This window comes from Maniola hyperantus, chromosome 1 (assembly GCF_902806685.2).
Source record: "Maniola hyperantus chromosome 1, iAphHyp1.2, whole genome shotgun sequence".
Classification (NCBI taxonomy): Eukaryota; Metazoa; Arthropoda; class Insecta; order Lepidoptera; family Nymphalidae; genus Maniola; species Maniola hyperantus.
Genome location: NC_048536.1, coordinates 12,259,759 through 12,279,994, shown reverse-complemented (window position 1 = coordinate 12,279,994; position 20,236 = coordinate 12,259,759). Strand labels below are relative to the sequence as shown.

The 20,236-nt window shown below is 37.4% G+C and overlaps 3 protein-coding genes across 8 annotated transcripts in view; 2 read left to right on the top strand and 1 right to left on the bottom strand.

Annotated features, from left to right (window-relative positions):
• The window catches only part of mRpL10 (mitochondrial ribosomal protein L10), a 21,181-nt gene extending 8,318 nt beyond the window's left edge, over positions 1-12,863 (bottom strand). Inside the window, exon 1 of the mRNA XM_069498018.1 lies at positions 12,853-12,863. The gene's annotated coding sequence lies outside the window, so the exon portion shown is untranslated. The remainder of the gene's footprint in view (positions 1-12,852) is intronic.
• On the top strand, positions 64-9,043 carry LOC117996718 (angio-associated migratory cell protein-like). 6 transcript variants are annotated; one of them, XM_069497995.1, is made up of 6 exons: positions 64-922; positions 1,548-1,722; positions 3,652-3,768; positions 5,834-5,917; positions 6,438-6,553; positions 8,909-9,043. In XM_069497995.1, exons 1-5 carry the CDS (start codon positions 314-316, stop codon positions 6,548-6,550), a joined length of 1,098 nt encoding a protein of 365 aa, XP_069354096.1. In that variant the 5' UTR covers positions 64-313; the 3' UTR covers positions 6,551-6,553; positions 8,909-9,043. The 6 variants fall into 6 exon arrangements, with proteins under 6 accessions (XP_069354096.1, XP_069354106.1, XP_069354101.1 ...); XM_069498005.1 differs by lacking the exon at positions 6,438-6,553 and adding an exon at positions 3,883-4,028 and having other exon boundaries at positions 8,909-9,030; XM_069498000.1 differs by lacking the exons at positions 6,438-6,553; positions 8,909-9,043 and adding exons at positions 3,883-4,028; positions 8,168-8,287.
• mnd (L-type amino acid transporter minidiscs) lies at positions 9,098-20,236 on the top strand. Its single transcript, XM_034970572.2, has 5 exons — positions 9,098-9,380; positions 11,700-11,918; positions 17,495-17,765; positions 18,692-19,016; positions 19,669-20,236. Exons 1-5 carry the CDS (start codon positions 9,098-9,100, stop codon positions 20,059-20,061), a joined length of 1,491 nt encoding a protein of 496 aa, XP_034826463.1. The 3' UTR covers positions 20,062-20,236.

Below are 20,236 nucleotides of genomic sequence, written 5' to 3'. Positions count from 1 at the left end.
ACGTCATTAATAGTCTACTAATGACGTGTTTGTTTTTCATAAACCTAACTAAGATAACCTATCTACTATTAGTAGATAGGTAATCAGTAGATAACTATGCATCGTGTGTTTCCAACTTTCTCGAAAAATTAAATACATTGGTTAAAATAACCTTATAAGGTTTATTGAAAGTGCTTTTTAATTCAATAAAATCGGCCCTATTACTAACGCTCGTTGTTTGGTGGTTGCAAGTACTGAGTGTACAATTATTATACAAAATTATAAGTAATAGCTACGAATAGAGAGGTAGGCCGCAGGTAACAACGTGAGAAAAATGATAGAACGCCACATGAACACACCGCCTTCATACATTAATGGTGACAAAATAAAAGGCATGGAGGATGACGGGATAATTTTCGAGGAAATTGAGGAAGTGGATTTTACTGATGAAGAAGTTTATGACCAAGAGGAAGAAGAGGAAGAAAAAGAGAAGCCAGAGGATCTCGCCGCACTGGTGTTCGATAAGCACAATGGCTCAGTGTTCTGCTGTGACTTTTACCCTAGTGGAAAACTTGCAGTGACAGGCGGCAAAGATAACAAAGCTTATGTGTGGTCAACTGAAAACGGGCAGACCATAATGAGCTGCACTGGCCATAAAAACTTCGTACTTTACGTTGGTTTTAGCTTTGATGGCGCATATTTAGCAACTGTTGATAGGTCAGGGGTCATTAAAGTATGGAAATGCAGTTTGTATAACAACCCTCAAGCACCTTGGCCCATTGCATTTGAGTATGAAGCAGATGACCTCAACTGGGCTCTCTGGCACTTTGGCTCTAGAGTACTTATATGTGGTACAATGACTGGAGACATATATGTCTTTAAAATACCTTCCGGTGAGGCTAAAGTATTGAAAGGCCACACTGTAAGGACTGATTGTGGGAAGGTATATAAATTACACTTTAACTAAAAAGTTCATAAGGGGAACAAATTATTATTGTGATGTTTTAGCTTTGTTGCTAAGAACCTGTGCTCAGTATTAGGCCGGCATTGGGTTGATCATGATAATGGATTACCATGGTCAACCTATTGCCGGCCTAATACTTAGCAGTGGTCTCCACTTAGAATAAGCAGGGTTTAGGCCACAGTCTTTCACACTGGCCTAGTGCGGATTGGCAGACTTCAGAACATTATGGGGAAACTCTCAGGCATGCAGATTTCCTCATGATGTTTTCCTTTCCCATTAAGCAAGTGATATTTAAATTGCTTAAAACACACTTAACTCCGAAAAGTTACAGTTTCTAGAAAATTGACAATGAAAGCTGACTTCTGCTAGTGGACACTTTGCTTTGGGTGACTTTCAAAATTAAATGATCTTTCACTATTCAGTCGTTATCTTATATCATACATATGTTCAACTTAGTTATTAACAACTTTTTATCTATTTACTAAAACAACTAATAAAAAACTAACCACATGAAGTTTGTAAATATATACCTCGGTACCTACTGTTAAGGAAATGTAATGATGTAAATAAAAAGCTCAATGATTATTATTATTTTGTTTCTCAGGTGTTCCATGATGGAGTGCGGCTTGCATCAGGTTATAGGGATGGATCACTAAAAATCTGGCATCTTAAAACCGGAACAGTTCTACACCACATACCTCCTGGAACACATGACATTTGGATTTATGATATTGATATACATCCAGAAAACAGTCTTTTAGCATCCATATCAGCAGATGGTAATGTTTTTAACTATTTATTTTAACAACATAATATACACATTAACATGGTACATATCACGATTAATATGACGATTTTGAATTATCAATATTTCAAGTTATGAGCCAGTTGCTACGAGACCTCAAGTCTGCATGAGTTGTAGTCTGGGTCAAAATAATATTGATAACTAGCTGATGCCCGCGACTTCGTCCGCGTGGATTTAGGTTTTTAAAAATCCAGAGGAAACTTGTTTTCCGGTATAAAAGTAGCCTACGTCACTCTCTAGTCTTCGGTCTTTGACTATATCCATGCAAAATAATCACGTCACCCCTCGCGCCTCTCTTAATCTCTACCCGCCTTCTCCACTCCTGTCCCGCTGCCAAGTAACATACCGATTTCAAAACCCAATGCAAATAGGAATGCTAGTAGGATTTGGAAGCAAGCGGCATCGCGACGACGCGACGGTTTAGTCGTTCCTTATCCTAACCGACTTAGTAGGCCAGCTTCTTAAATCACCATGATTTAGGACTGCAATTCCATACAGCATCAGGGTTGAGGAGTTGGGTCCTCGAGTACAACGATAGTTTTTACTTGGTAGCTACCTCCAATATCAATTTATAACCGACAGTTTCTAAATCCCATCGGTTTAGGTGGTCAGGTCCTTTTGAATCCAATTTTTATTATGGAACAATATCGCAAAGTTTCTCTACCAATTAAAAAAGAAACTACGCAAATAATTTTATAGTTTCGGAGATAATTTTTGTGCAAAGTGATGTGCCTAGTAGGTATGATTTTTGAAAAATATTGTGAATATAGATATATTTCGAGTTGTAACCTCTATAAGTACCTAGATCCTGCACACATTATTTTTTGTGCTTCGTGGTATAAGTGCGATTAAATTAATTTTCACATTTTATTTTTCAGTATATTTATCGTGAATATTAATATAATAATTAGAGTTATATTCATTTGACCATTCACATATCTCCGTTAACATAAAGACAACTTATAGGTCAATATAATTTAACTCTACTTGTATCATTTATCACGTAATTTTAGCATGTATTAGAAATAAAAAAAAGGAAAGTACCTACCTACAACTCACAGGTTTTTCCAGAATTACTTCAAAATTATAATAATTACCACAAAAATTGAAATGCATCGTGAAAGTGAATTTTTATATCTACAAAAAAGGTCCTCAAGTTTAACCTAGCCCACTTAGACCTCGAACAAAAAAAATTTAATATTGTTTTTTTTCTCCTTTTGTTGATTTTTACTTGTATCACTTGTCACAGGAGGCACAGATATAAAAGTCCAAAACACTAAAAACTACATAACTAGGACAGAACTTTACAATGTTGGAAAAAGCCTTATTAAATTAAGACTTGTTTTGGCCTAGAACACAAGGGCTGAAATCTATAGAGCGCACTTTGACTTTGCTCAGACTTGAGTTTAAATTAAAACGGGACAGATTAATTTGAGAGATAGCTCTGTCTCGTTTTAACTCTGTCTTAAGTCGAAGCAAAGTCAGAGTGCACTCTATAGATCTCACCCTAATTGTTCAATGCACACAGTGAAACTTGTGAAACGTTGTGTTTAGATATATTTTTGTCACATGCAGCTAGTTTATTTGCTACATGCACCTATCACCCATAGTGCCGTATTGAATGCTCAAGCCACTATTCAGCTTACCGACTTTTTATGGGAATGTTTATGTATGTTATAATTTAAATATTTGTGTGGGTTAACAACTAATGTATGTCTGGAATAATAAATCAAGAACTTCCTCAGAGTTCCTCTTTAGAAATGTATTGACTATGTTATATGTATAGTCGGATTTTTAATTAAACAATATTTCCTCCCCGATTGCCATCTCAACTATGGATCATAACATGTCACAAACTATGGATGTTAACTGTTTGTAACAATTGTAATTTTTGTAACTACAGGTACAATGTGTCTAGTAACACCAAGTAATGGTGAGGTAGTGGAACAAATGAGGACAGGCATTGGCTTGGAAACTATAGCATTTTCCCCAGACCCACAGCTGGAATACTTCGCAATAGGTAAGTAATAATAATTGGGTATTTGACTACATCAAAAATAAATTATTTCTCAGTGATTATTAAATAGAGGGTCTTCCATAATACGTAAAATCCACGTCCTTTGTTGGTTTTAAGCGGCACTCTGCAACTCTTCTGATGTCGTCCGTCCATCTAGCGGAGAGGTCTTAAAACGCTACGCCTTCCGGTGCGAGGTCGCCATTCCAGCACCATGCCGCCTCCCGAACTCAAGCGCCCTAGGCCTTCGCTTAATTTGGAAAAATGTCAGCAGACCAATCAGATTATTGACAGATAATGTATCAGGGGGCACGGCAGTGCCCCCGCCAAGACGAGCCAAGCTAAAGGACAGGGCACTACGTACCTTTTCTCGAAGCGTTTCGTCGTATTTTCGAGAAGTCATAGCTTCGGTCTGGATGACCTTTTTGTACGATCAATCAAAAAGTAATTATTAGCATAAAAATAAATATAAATCTGTTTTAGAATGTACAGATAAAGTCCTTTCATATGATACTTACCCACTTGGTACAGTAATCTTACTTTGAAAATTATTAAAAACTAGCTGATGCCGGCGACTTCGTCCGCGTTGAATTAGATTTTTGAAAATCCCGTGGGAACTCTTTGATTTTCCGGGATAAAAAGTAGCCTATGTCACTCTCCAGGTCTTTATCTATGCCCATACAATAAATCACGTCAATCCGTTGCACCGTTGCGACGTGATTGAAGGACAAACCAACAAACAAACACTTTCGCATTTATAAGAAGGGTACTGATATTATTTTTTGTTTGTGAACACATTTTTTTTTAAAGTGAAGTAACCACTTTCCTTTACTTGTGCTCTAAGACCTACCTGCCTGCAAAATTTTATGATTCTAGGTCAACGAGAGTATCCTATAGGGTTTCTTGACAGACACGACAGACGGACAGACAACAAAGTGATCCTATAACGGTTCTTTTTTTCCTTTTGAGGTACGGAACCCTAAAAATTATTAAATGCATCAACCTTCTAAGGAAAATCAGAAAAATCGGTTCCAGATTTACATATTTCGTGCGTAACTAATTTTACTTTCGTTCATTACCTACAGTTTTTCTGTGATATCCGAGAAAACAAAACCGTTTGAAATTCAAATGAGCATGACGAAATGGAGTCAAAGATTGCCAAAGTTAAAATGAATATACTTAATATGTAGTAAAATAGTCTCCCGTCTTTCGATTCCTTTATAATTTTTCTTTGGACTTTAGATAGTGTATTAAAATAATATGATTTGAATGTAATCCTAAAATTAAAGTTAAAATATAGTAAAAATATTGAAGTATCTAGATATTATTAATAATTTTAACAACTTAAATAGAAAATACCAGATCTTTCGTATTGACGGGTTACCCAGGTTATCTGGTTATCTGGTACAATTTTCGGTAGTTTGTTACCTCTACCAAATTTCATACAAATCGGTTAAATGGATGAGCCGTTAATAATCCCGTCGGAACTTTTTAAATTTCTGGGATAAAAAGGAGCCTTTGTCCGATCCCGGGATGTAAGCTAGCTCTTTACCAAATCTATAGGTAGGTATATTATAATTTTTAGGATTAGTGGGCATTCAAACCTCTGTGGTTTTTTTGCAATGCGTGCTACCTAATATTAATGTTTTTTGTATGTTGATAATAAATTTAAAAAAATATATATATAAAAGGAAAAGCTGACTGACTGATCTTATCTATCAACGCACAGCTTAAACTACTGGACGGATCGGACTGAAATTTGGAATGCAGATAGCTACTCGTATTATGACGTAAACATCCGCTAAGAAAGGATTTTTGAAAATTTAACCCCTGAGTGAGCAAAATAGAGATTTGAAATTTGTGTAGTCCACGCGGACGTAATCGCGGGAACAAGGGAGTTTCATCAAAATCGGTAAAACTGTTGGGTCGTAAAAAACTGGTAAACAGACAGACGTACAGACACACTTTCGCATTTATAAATTAGTAAGTATTAGTAGGAAGAAGTATGGAATGTTACCAAGTAAGTCTATAGAATGAATATGAAAATATTTTCACTTTTTTCGATTTCCAGGAGGTTGTTGTGGGTCTACAACGATATGGGATACAGGGAGTAAAATGATTCGCCACAACTGCTCCAAATCTTATCAAGAAGGAGGTAGGTCTCCCGGCGTTAGCAAGATTATTTGGATAAAGGACCAAATAGTAGTAGGGTGTATGGATGGTTCCCTGCGTGTGTACGATGCAAAGTCTGGTGAACGAAAGTTTGTGCTGACCGGACATTGTTCGGTAGTGCTAGATTTGTGTTACAATGCAAAGGAAAATATTATATTATCTACATCGATGGATGGTTCTGCTAGAATATTTAAATATACAGAGAAAAGTGAAAATGACTAATTTTATTGTTGTTATTAAAGCCTGACCAAAAAATAAAACACCTCGCCATATTACGAAAAACCCGTGGAACTAATTTAAACAAGACCATAAACTTCACATTACTTAGTGACTACATAGACCATATACTAGTGGCGCCCCCCAGACCAAGTCTTTAATATTTCTGGTCAGGCTTTAAATGTATATTTTTAACCGACTTCTTCCTTTTTCTTTTTTTTTATGTATGTTCCTCGATTACTCGAACACGCCTGAACCGATTTGGAAAATTCTTTTTTGTTTGAAAGGATCTACTTCCGAGGTGGGCCCATATAAATTAGGTGAAGATCTGATGAACATCTTCGAAAATGATAATGGAACTCCTCAACAGATAAGAGTAAATTGCTCGCGGTCAGTGTAATGGGTTAGTAAACAGTTGGTTTTTAACCAAGCATATAGCATATTTTAATACATGGGGCCCCAAAAAAAAAATTTCATTTATTACCGAATATACTATGTATACAAGAGTTAATGTAGTTCAATAATAATATTTTTTGGGATCGATGCCAATGAGGTGCCATTGTGGAGTCTCAAAAAAAATGTGAAGTAAGTATAGAGGATTCGCGCAGCTAATAAGCTAGGTACTTAATTGGCACCGACTCGAAAAACATTATTATAGAACTACATTAACTCTTGTAAACATAATATATTCGGTAATAAATTAAATTATTTTTTACTTTTTAGTGGTAGTTTAAGTCGGTTTATATATATATTTTTTAATGTACAATTTTTTTTATCATTATAAAGTTAAAGATATTTTCGCTGTATAAAGTCCCGCAAATTGCTATTGCGCTGGAAGCATGACATATTAACATCGAATTTTCACGTCACCCGAAATAAAAATATACTATCAGCCCGAAACTTCAGTCTAGTGCTTTGTTTTTTTGCGAGATTTGCGAATTGAGAATTTGCGAGACGTATAGGTACCTGTTCCTGCCCCACACACGTAATCATAAACTATGATGACTGACTTGCATATTGATCAAAATTAACTAGGAATTACATATTTTTGTTGTACGACGTAGAAGTATTTCTCTTTAGAATCTATATCTAAATATATAAAAGAGAAATACCACTCACTCACTGACTGACTGACTGACTAATCACGAAATCTCAGAAACTATAAAGCCTACAAACTTGAAATTTGGAAGGTAGGTTCTTTCTAGGACGTAGGTGTCAGCTAAGAAACGGTTTTGAGAACATCCCCCCTAAGGGGGTGAAATGGGGGGTGGAAAGTTGTATGAAAGTCCTATGTTTTTGAAGTTAGAGACATGAAAATCGACATTTAGGTTATTAGCTTTAAATTATAAAAATCTGTACCTATAAGTTAATTTGGGAAATTCCCCCCTTAGAGTGGTAAAATAGGGGAAAAGTTTTAACTATTGTTATTTTTACTTGAAATTTGAAATGTAGGTTCTTTCTAGGGGGTAGGTATCAGATAAGAAATGATCTAACTAAATCCTCCCCCCTAAGGGGGTGAAAGGGGGGTCGAAGGTTGTATGAAAGTACTATGTTTTTGACTAGGGGGTAGGTATCAGATAACAAAGGATCTAACTAAATTCTCCCCCTAAGGGGGTGAAATGAGGGTTGAAAATTTATATGAAAATCCTATGTTTTTGAAGTTAGAGATATGGAAATTGACATTGAGGTATTCTGGGTTCCCTGCCAGGTGAGACTGAGTGAGTAGGTAAGTGAGGCCTTTTGTAGCGGGAAAATTTCAGATCTTATGAGAAACCAGAAATTTTACGCGGACGAAGTCGCGGGCAACTGCTAGTATTACATATATTATGTATATTACCTACCTTAGTGTACTGAATGTATAAACTATAAAATATATCCACCTTTGTATTTATAAGTTTAATAACGACTTTCTTTTTTCGACAGTTTCAGTCGGCTTTAACAGTTTTACAACACCATAATATAGGTATTAGGTAATACATAATATAACATAATATCAGAAATAAGATTGATCTTTTAGAACTATCACTAACATATGGCCCAGAGTAGCAGCTGTCATTGACCCCTGCAGGGATTTAAATGAATTGCTCATATCCTGGACATGTCAACAAGCTTATTCTTGTTTAGCCTCGTAGGCTTATCGCTCGGAGGATGTGTTATCAAGATTTAGAGGTTTGTTATCAAAAGTATGCCATCCACACACGTGGTCGAGAGGCGCGAGAGAGACAACTAAAACCCGTTGTTCAAACTTGGCAATGAATTGTTGACTTACGTTTGAACTGAAATTAACTGTATATCGAGAGTGATAAAGCTGATAATAGTTTGCGCGTCGCAATGCTTTACGTCGTTACTGCTGTTGAGTCACGCACAGGCGGTAGACTGTCGGACTCGTGGTTAACTTGGAGGTTGAAATGAATAGTAAAGTGGGGACAGGGAGCGTTGAACGTGTGCTCATCGTGTCGCGTTGTACCGCATTTTCGATCGCAACCGGCTAAATTCATGATCGTTTAAAACATCAATTTAAAACTTCCTTCATAAAAATCATAAAACAAATATCTATTTTAAAAACTGTAGCCGCGTCGGGCGTGATAACCATAATTTTCTTGAATTTAAATTAACCTATTTGAACGGAAGCGTAAAATACATGAATAAAATATCGCGTGCAATAAGTGTATTATTAACTCGCACGTTATCAGCAGCTGTTTCGTGGTGAACCGACTTCACAATTTATCAGGACAAGGCTGGTTATGGTGTTTTTCAGCACACGTGGTGATTGCCGCGATGGCCTAAAGCAGAATGATGCAATGTTTGCGTGAATGAAGAGCAGAGTTTCCGCAACAGTACATTATGCATGGACTGATGTTTAAGAATATCGAACTGGATATTTTATGTAAAGATTGAGGCTTAGTTCAATCTTGATTATTTTGGAGGATCATTTAATTAATTAAAAATGACGAAAGTATCAGCAGCAAAAGGGTTGACGCCGAAGGCCATGGACGTCGGTGAAAGCGGCGTAAGCGTGGAAGGGGAATCGACTGAAGGGGTACGATTGAAGAAAGAACTGAGCTTAATAAATGGCGTTGCGATTATTGTGGGAGTGATCGTGGGGTCCGGAATCTTTGTGTCCCCCAGTCTGGCCTTGAAGTATGCTGGCTCAAAAGGCATGGCCCTTATTGTGTGGGTACTCAGCGGATTCCTTTCGATGATTGGAGCTCTGTGCTATGCAGAGTTAGGTGAGTTGTAAAATTTGCTATTTTTTCAAAAGTAAACCACGTGTGCTTAGTGATTACGTAGGTAGATAGATACACGTGTAATAAACTGGCAATGCAAAGAAAACGGTAATTGCGTCTATTATTTATTTAATTTCCACACAATGAAATAATTGAATAGTTCCTTCTAATTTAATGGGATAATCTTCAAATCAATGTTTAGGTACATACCTATTGCTTAAAAAAACCGTGGTAGGCAATAGGCATATCCATCTACGTGACCAAAATAAATATTTATCTGCTTTTATTCATATTTGATTTGATGTTATTATTAAAGTGGGTTGTTTCTAAATGTGATTAAAGCCTAATTTTTAATCATATAGGTAGGTATTTATCAAATAGAGGTACCTACTACACCAAATAATGGATTAAAAACAGATCGTGAAATAATGAGATAAAAAGTTCGCAGATTTTCCTATTAATATTTTTTATGTAGCCGAGCGGCATGTCTCTTTAAACTCGCTGTGAACTTGACCCATATTGTAGGTAGGTAGGTATATATTTACCTAGGTACTTAATAGTTAAAAATAAATAACGGCAGTCATCGGCCTCTACATAGGTATACGTCGTCTCTACTGATACAATAAAAAATAATTCATGTCTTATAGGTACCTACTTAAAGATTTGGTCTATCGGAAATGGCTCATACGTATTTAGATAAGTTTATCTAGAATCTAGATAGTAGATACATAGGTGAATAGGTGTCATCCCTGATTAATCGGGGGAATTCAGGGTTTACAGGATTTCTCGGTAACGGCTCTTAACAATTAAATAATGGATGAAATCTTGTAGTCAGATGTTGTAGGTACTTTCCTAGTTTATCTAGACATGTTGTCATCCCTGAGTTCCCGCAGGAATCCGGTTTCTCGGAAATGACTAACTAACAACATGTACCTACCTACCCAGGTACCTATATTGTCAGCTAAGACGTCACAATAATATGTTGGAGAGTCACTCCTTTTCTCATTTTGACCGCATAGACATTGGATCTATTATATATACCTAGGTATAAATAGGTTAACAGGTCAATATGCAAAGTAGATTCATTTTGACAGCTCAACTACCTACTCGACCGGTTTCTTAAGAAATGTAGGATTTGTCATTTGACGATTTTTACCAAATGGCGGGCAAATTCTAGGCGCCATAGTTTTCAGCGTAGTATCAGACGGCAGACCCGACCCGTATCAGTAGGTATTACTTATTAAATTGTGGGAAAATAAATTAAAACGAATTTCATCGACACAGATTTGTTACTTTTTTCTAAAAATCACGTTATTCTTACTTACCTTCACATTGTTCAGAAATCAGGTCTATCTGCTTTTGCATTCCACGGTACGAACCAACTGCATTGTGGAATGTAGTGCATTGCCGGCATAATAAGCGCACGGTCTAGCGTAAAAAATCATTTGTAAGTTTAATTACTATACAACTATGAACTACATACTATGTTACCAGGACTGTTGTATGTTGTGTGTGAGGAAAGTTGTATGTAGGTAGGTTCACCAAGTTTTGATTAATAAATATTTATTTATTCAATTTATAATTGTACTAGCTGATGCCCGCGACTTCGTACGCGTTGAGGTACTTTTTATCCCGGACAATCAAAGAGTTCCCACGTTTTAAAAACCTAAACCCACGCGTACGAAGACGCGGGCTTCAGCTAGTAATCAATAAATGAAAACCTATACCTACTGCTAACAAAAGATAAATTTGATTTAAAAATTGCCTGCGTGGACTTTCGTTTTTATAATATTAGTATTTGGCATTTATATACATTTTATAATATTAGTATCGTTCCAGTCGGTACAATGTCGTGTATTAGGCTGCCTGTCCACTGGTGCGGAGAAGAGAGGAGCGGAGCCGTGCAAATAATTACCAATAGAATTGCATAAAACCCAGCTCCGCTTCAGTGGACAAGGATTTTACTAGTTTAAAAAAATCGTACATTTTAACGCGGAGCGGGGGCTCTGCGTATGAAAAAACACAAAACACAGTCCGCTCTGCATTAATTTCTTGCTCCGCTCCCGCTACCTAGCTCCGCATCAGTGAACAGGCAGCCTTTGTACCCTCAAACTGAGCTGATGCCCGCGATTTCAGCTTTAGGTTCATTTAAGAATCCAATTGGAATTTATCAGAATCCTTTTCGAGTGAGAGTCTAGGTACATTATAGAAAGAATTTAGGTGCAAAATTTCAAGTTTCTAGATGCAGCGGTGTGAGCTGCATTTTGTTTGGTACGCCAGTCAATCAGTTTCCCGTTTTATAAACATAGATAACAATTCCAGGTACAATGATCCCCAAGTCCGGCGGTGACTACGCATACATCGGCGAGGCATTTGGGGCCTTGCCCGCATTCCTCTACCTCTGGGTAGCACTGTTCATCCTGGTTCCTACGGGGAACGCCATCACAGCGCTTACCTTTGCGCAGAACATCCTCAAGCCGCTGTGGCCTGCCTGTGAGCCGCCCAAAGACGCCGTGAGCCTCATCGCAGCTAGTATAACATGTAAGTAAAATAATATGCATATAATGCGTCGCAAATCGTAATACATCATTACCGTTTCAAGTGGATGGGGGTCATCACCCCCATCCACTTGAAACTTTCTTGCAAACAACGTCGCGACGTCATGTAGGTACATATGTGCCTCGATTGTTTGCGACTTATAGAGCATCGTGGATCCTAGGCTGAAATCTATAGAGCGTACTTTGACTTTGCTCAGACTTAAGTGTTAGTTAAAAAGAGACAGATTTATGTAAGCGATATACCGCTGTCTCGTTTTAACAGTGTCTTAAGTCTGAGCAAAGTCTAAGCACGCTCTATAGATTTCAGCATTAGTGTCGAAAGCACAGTGTAGATTTTTAGGCCAAAGTATATGCTCTAAGTCACCAACCTATCTTTCTTTCCAATTTGCTACTTTGTGTATACCTATAATTTAGAATTCTATTCAAAAGCCTCAGTGATGACATCATTCCTATTACAAGCAAACTGAGATCGATAAAGCAAGAGATACCCACTTTGTCTTTCGGGCAATTCTGGATCTCCCCATGTCTCACTTTCATCTCTACCTTTGGGTAGCACTCTTCATCCTGGTTCCTACGGGGAACGCCATCAATTTGCTTAGCTTCGCGCAGAACATCCCAGAAACATTTTTTTCATTTTATCAATGGGCAAGGGTCAAGTAGCTCTATAATATAAAATAATAGCCAACACCAACAGTACCACAACAAAAAACATAGGTATGCCTATTGCCTACGTCTATACCTGCTTGGGGTAAAAAGTCGGATGAACAATCAGAAGTGAATTCCGATTACCTCCGTCATTTTTAAATTTTACTCAATAAATAGAGTCTCAATATTCGTATACAAATAAGTATTGTCGTTTTTGCATACTTTACATTGCATACATCTGTGAAAAAAACTAAAGCCATGTCTTAAAAGAAATATATTTCTTGTTCATTAAATACGCATTACTTGCCAAGTTCCCAGAATGGATTCCATCGTCCATGTTTTTTTTTCAATTCAGAACCATGTTTTAATAATTTTATTTTTCGTCTCCAACTCAACTCAACAAGTAGATAGGTAGTAAATAGGTACCTATTTGCGTTGCGACTCCACCATAGTTCACAGTTACATACATACGTCATTGACAATCTATTTTTAAAAATTATCCCTTTATAAAAAATTGTATTCTGAATGCTGATGCTTGCTGTATCTCGTAAAATGTAAACTTTACATATTGCTTTTATTTTAAATCGCATCATCATGAGCAACCCATCGCCGGCTCACTATAGAGCACGGGTCTCCTCTCAGAGTGAGAAGGGGTTTGACCATAGTCTACCACGCTGGCCAAGTGCGATTTGGCAGACTTCACACACATTTGAGAAAATTATGGAGAACCTCCATAAATCGCATACTTATGCAAAATCTTCGCATTTTTACTAGAGCAAACTTTACTTGATAGGTACCTAGTAACAACAATAATTACTTCATTGCTAATTTTGGTAGAAATTACCGGCAATGAAAAACCCCGGCCCAACGAGTCAGATAGGCATTCATTTTAAATCTGTGGAAACACAAACTGATAAGACCAGCATACCTAAATAAAGACCTACAAAAATAATTATAATTTATACCTACCCTTCCGTTCCCTATCATTGATATGTAATTACTATATATGGATATAAATCGATACAATCGTAAAAACAAGCAATTTTTGGAACACTCAACAGTCGCGTAGAATAAATAATTTAGAAATAATATTACTTACTTAAATTATTAATAGTGGCTAATTTGATGATAGTCTACCGGGTGTAACCAGAACGCTAGCAAAAACTTTATTTAACTTTACGTTATTGTTATACTACCTAAACACAATCCAATACCAATAACCACTCGCCTCATTTTGTAGTTTTAGTGATTTAGTATTTTTCACACCCGCAATGTATAACGTGCAAAAATCAGGTCAATCCCCCCACCTACGACGCGGCATTGACTTTGAGTGACCTACTTCCGTAACGTTCGTTGACCTCTAGCGCCAGTCAGATGTTTTATTTGCAATATATCGTGATTTTTTACAAGATATAGATTTTTTAAGTTTAAACCAGCTCCATCGAGTATATATGTGTAAATAATACAAGGTAACCCTCTGGTACCGATATACCTATAGTACGGGACAGGTTGAAATGGCAATCGGGGAGGGAACGCCCCGCACACCCGCACAGCCCCCGCGCTAACGCGAGCGCGGATGACGTGCGGGTGTGCGGGGCGTCCCCCCGCCTCATACCCCGATTTCCATCCCGACCTGTCGCGAACTATACTGTAGCCTTTGTCTTTTCTTCCAGTCGATGATTGACTAAAATATTCCCCAAATTGACATTAAAGATCAGTGTTCCTATCCTGTTGATGATGTACCTACCTAATAAAATATTAATCAATAACGCATTATATATAAAAAAAACTTGTCAATTGAAATTGTTCCACGAGAAACGGCTACGGCCTACGCTCTACGGTTCCTATCTAGACAACCTTCTAATTTCTAATACCTACCTATTACATACCTATAAATTCAATACTTTCTTTTCAAGTTAAAATATAATAGACAAAATTGATTGACAAAAAATGCTGTTACGAAACGAAAGTGAGACACGAAATCGCATAGTTATATCATAATCGTAAATAATTAGGTATATTATACCTAATACCTATATACTTACCGCAGCAGGTATATTTTGTTCGAATCGCGTAGCCTATTTCGGAGGTTGTTAATTATTGTATGTATGATGCAATAAACATTTGCGAAAAGGTATGGTATTTCGTCAGGTTTTAACAGTTAAAAAGGTGAACGCCCAAAATTATGAGCAGCAGTAATTTTTTTATCTCTTTACCTTTTGAATTCCTATATTACTTTGCGCGTCTTACTGCGAAAAGAACATAATAAATATAATTATTTTGTATTTAAAGTGCAGTTACCCCTCGCAGAGACGCTGGCTTTTTTCGATTATTTTATCCTTCCCGGTACATCGGTCGATTCGAAGAACTTGTATACAACGTTACTGGTAAATGCAGTTCTTGATTAATGGATAAATATGAAAGTTACAACTTTTTGTGGTCATGCATCCAGTCGAATGCATTCGATAGGCATAAGCAGGCGAGCGAATTTAAATTCGTGTGACCATTTCTGAACAACCATTGTTTTAATAAAGACGGTATTTTTACAATGTAGCCATGATGTAGCCTTATTATGAACTAGCTGATGGCCACGACTTCGTTCGCCTGGATGTAGGTTTTTAAAAGCCCGTGGGAACTCTTTGATTTTTCAGGATAAAAGTAGCCTGTGTCTTTAACTATATCCATTATCTATACAAAAATCACGTCGATCCGTTGCACCCCTCACGCCTCCCTATCCGCCTTCTCCACTCCTGTTTCGCTGGCGAATAAGTTTAGAATAGATTAGAATTTTTGAAGGAGTGCGTGGGATTTTCGTGAACGGAGTTCAATCATGTACCTAGTGACTAGTCGTGGTCTGGTACAATGGTAAATGGTACAATATTAATTCACCATCAACAGTTTCTAAAAACACATAGCTTAGGAGTGCAGTACCCTGCAGCATCAGTATTGAAGAGTTAGAACTTGGAGTTCAGTAATGGGTAGATTTTTGTAGCGATGTGGACCACCACCACAGTCTTTAAAGTATGTCCGTAATGTATATGTATAATGTAATGTAATGTCCGTGCCACGTCACCGCAACTCGCCATTTTCTTATAAAATAGTGGTAGATTTTTAGTGGTACTTTAATATAAAATTACGCGCATTTTTAGTGGGTAGGTGCCTCCTAAAATATATCAAGGATTTAATGTCACGGCTCTATTATACAATATGAGCATCACAATAAAAATCTTGATCCCAATTGTAAAGATGTCTGCCTCTGCCTGCTGCAATAACAATGAATGAACGCCTCAATCCAGGGTATCACTATATCGCCTCTATCCGCGTCTTTATATTCCGCTGCGATGGCGCGCTACTGATTGCGCCTGACAGGATAATGACGGCTTCCTCTCGCATGACACGTTGGTACTGGCGCGAATTATCCGATCGTGCACCTAACATAAGGGCACATAATTGTTATTATTACACATTGGAACGTAAAAGGTCCGAACAGAATAACAGTGTTGTGGTTTTTTGTATTTTTGTGTTGAATAAAGGATCCTAGGACGATTTATGCAAGACCGTGGTCCGTGTTACGTTTCCGCATACAAAATTGCAATCCGTGGATCGTTCACGCGTCGGACGTGCCTCGGACGTAGCACAACTCGGACCCGGCACGGTCTAGCATAAATCATCCCTTAAGTCAAAACGCAACGCGGCAACTATTGCTCCATACAAACTCATATACACTACTAGCTGATGCCTGCGACTTCGTACGCGTGGAAAACTTAAAGTTTTGAAAACCCGGTGGAAACTTTGATTTTCCGGGACAAAAATTAGCCTATGTCACTCTCCAGGTCTTAAACTATATCCTTGCAAATCACATTGAGCCGTTGCTCCGTTTCGACGTGATGAAAGGACAAACGAACAAACAAACAAACACACTTTCGCATTTATAACATGGGTAATGATAAATAATTATGATATAATATTATAATTGATGCTTAGTAAATGACCTCTTATCTCGGTTCTTTAAAGGTTATCAAAAAGCATAACATAGACTTTCCCAATACGATAATGTTATCTATGTTACCATCAGTACCCTTATTTTATAAATGCGAAAGTGTGTTTTTTTTTTGGTTTGTCCTTCAATCACGTCACAACCGTGCAATGGATTGACGTGATTTTTTGCACGGGTATCGATAAAGACCTGGAGAGTAACATAGGCTACTTTTTATCTCGGAAAATCACAGAGTTCCCACGGGATTTTTAAAAACCTAAATCCACGCGGACGAATAGTCGTGGGCATCAGCTAGTTTGGAATGTAAAGAAGCAGCGAAGTAACAAGGATGGTCAACACTACTTACTGGATTAGACCGGACTTTAACATGGATCCAATGTTAGGTCCTGACCCCTGTGAAGTGTAAGAGGGGAAGCTAATACTTACTCGTAGCTAGCATGACCCCTTGCATAAAAGCGCAACCAATATCGACTGTAAACTGGCAACCGGTACCTACTATCTCAATTTTAACAACTTCCTTTCTTTCATCCTGTAGGATAAAGGTTGTAGGATTCCTTCAGCTATACAGGTAGTGATTGTATATGCGCCTGTAGGCATGGCCGTAGCCAGGACTTGATTTCGGGAGGGGTTTGACACAATATCGTTAAATCGATTAAACGGATGGGCCGTGAAAAGCTTGCAGACAGACAGACACTTTCGCATTTATAATATTGGCTTAGATTATGATAATATTAGACTTACCTACCTACCTACGATTATACCTACGACTTGACCAGTAGGGATTTAAATCGATAATTTAAAATGGTTAGCAAACTTTAAACTAACTGCGGATGTGGATTTTACGAATTTTGAAAGACTCTGTTTAATAACCCCTATTTTTGATATAGGCATCATCTCCATTATTGCAATTTTTGCAGGTTTCCTCACCGCCCTAAACTGCTACAACGTGAAGTGGGTGACTCGTGTTCAAGATTCCTTCACAGCTGCAAAAATATTGGCCTTGCTGGTTACCTTCTTCGCAAGTTTGGGGTATTTATTCTCGGGGCATACAGAAAATTTGGAGAACATAATGGAAGGCACAATAACTGACCCAGGAAAAATTGCCATCGCATTCTACACAGGACTATTTTCGTATTCTGGCTGGAACTACCTCAACTTCGTTACCGAAGAACTCAAGGACCCTTATAAGTAAGTTGCTTCTAATTGCTACTCAATTCCTCATTAAATTGAAAGGCAAGGCTCTATCTAAAAATCAAAACCAAAAGAGTTTTCTTTTGGTTATGATTTGAAAATCTATTTAATACTAGCTGCCCTGGCGAACTACGTTCTGCCTAACAGTCGATTTAATTTTTTTAAATTTTTCTATCCGTAAGAACCATCCTCGTAAGTACTTCAAGGAATATTATAAAAAAGAATTAGCGAAATCGGTTTAGCTGTTCCCGAGATTTGCGATCAGCAACACATTCAGCGATTCATTTTTATATTATAGATAATAGAAAATATTTCAAAAATACGTAGGTACCTATTAATTTAATTTAGTAATTAACGGAAACAGGAAGCTTATAATAATACTACGTAGCTCGGCCCATATTAAAATTTATATTTTCCTCCTTTGCTTTCGTTGTTAGCTTAAAGCGTCTAAGAATAGGGTCTTGGACTGAATAAAATGATGTGTATAGCGGTAACTATTCTCTTCAATAATGAATTCTAGTCCCATAAACTATTATGGGACTAGAATTCATTATTGAAGAGAATAGTTAAATAAAAATCATTAAACATCACATCATTTTATTACTACAGTCCAAGACCTTATTGTATATAATAATATTGCTTCTTTATTAGCTCAATATGAAGAAGCTCTGTAGATCGAAATTCGCCACTTCACCTATCAGTTTATGTTTTCCTTTCCCTTCTATTCATTCATCTTCTATTCATTGTTGGTTCAAAAACTCACTAAATGATTTTGTTGTTTTGGTTTAATATGACTTCATAATCATAGGAACCAAATTCAGTGCCGAAAATTATATTTCACAGTTCTTCATGAGATATTAATTTGAATGCTCTTTATAAATCCATAATCTAAATAATTTACCACAGTTTTTTCAACCTTTCAGAAACCTTCCACGAGCCATCTGCATCTCGATGCCCGTAGTAACGCTTGTATATGCGCTTACTAACGTCGCATACTTCGCCGTACTCACCAAAAACGAGATAATAGCCTCAGAAGCTGTCGCCGTGGCGTTCAGCGACAAGATCCTGGCTTTCATGTCCTGGATCATGCCTCTATTCGTTGCCTTGTGCACTTTCGGGTCCCTCAATGGCGCTATCTACACCTCGTCCAGGCTCTTCTTCGTTGGCGCTAGGAATGGGCATTTGCCGATGGCGATTTCTCTTATCGATATAAAACGATTGACGCCGGTGCCTTCTCTTATTTTTATGGTAAGTTGATGTTAGATGCAGGTCTTTTTGTTTTAAAGCTTCGATCAATCCGGTGAATTCGGGAATGTATCCGCGCCAATTTGAACACCGCTCATAATAATTTTGTGGGGCAAACCGCTTCCCACATCTTCTCAGGCGAAATTTGCCTTACTTTGACAGAAGCTTGAAAACTCTTTATGCATGTACCGAACGGTTTAGAAATGCGGCGAGTGCGGATTTATGTTCGAATGTGTCGTATGAAAATGCAAGGAAGATGGTTCGTTTCTTACATTTTCATACGACACATTTGACGGACGAAAGAAGAGAAATACCGCTCGTGTTTTTGGTGTTTTTAGTCTCCTCCGTGCTTTGTTTTCAGTATACCAATTTCACCGTAATGTCAAAGTAAATAAAGTTGAGTTTAACTGTTATCAAAATACTCGACCCCATTATACTCCGATGCGTACCATCGGAGTATAATGGGGTATATATATAATATATCGGCCCTAAGTTACATAGATGCGAAGTGTACACATAGTTTGTAATTTTTCCCACTAAAATACTTGAATATAGAACTTTTTTATCCCATTGGTCGAGCATGTTATAGATTTAGAACCACCCCTGAAAATATTGCTGAAAGCAACCCTGAATAAATGTTTGTTTTTTATTTCAGTGCTTGGTGACACTAGTACTGCTGATGTCCAACGACGTGGAGGCACTGATGGTGTACGTCACAGCAGTTGAAGCTATATTCATCTTTTGCTCCGTAGCCGGCCTGCTGTGGATGCGGTACACTCGGCCGGAGCTGACGCGCCCAATCCGAGTCAATTTACTCTTACCAATTACATTCCTAATCGTCTGCACATTCCTTGTAGTATTTTCGTGTTTCACGCGTCCAAAGGAAGTAGGAATCGGTGTCGCGTTTATAGCTCTAGGAGTTCCTATCTTTTACGTATTCATTATGTGGAAGCACAAGCCAAGTTGGATGACTAAGTTTTGTGACAATTTCAACCTCGCTTGCTCAAAAATGTTTTTAAGCTTACCGGAAAACTCAAAAGAATTATGATGGATAAAGATCTGGAGTTTGATTTGTGTAAAGTTTTCGCTATTTATGTTATTTATTGTGCGCTTGTGAGCGTGATAAGCTTTAGATCTGTCTGTCAATTATTATAATAAAAGCTTTTTATTCTTTAGAATTAAGTTTGTATTAGACTTTGAAATTATATTAACTTTCGTACACA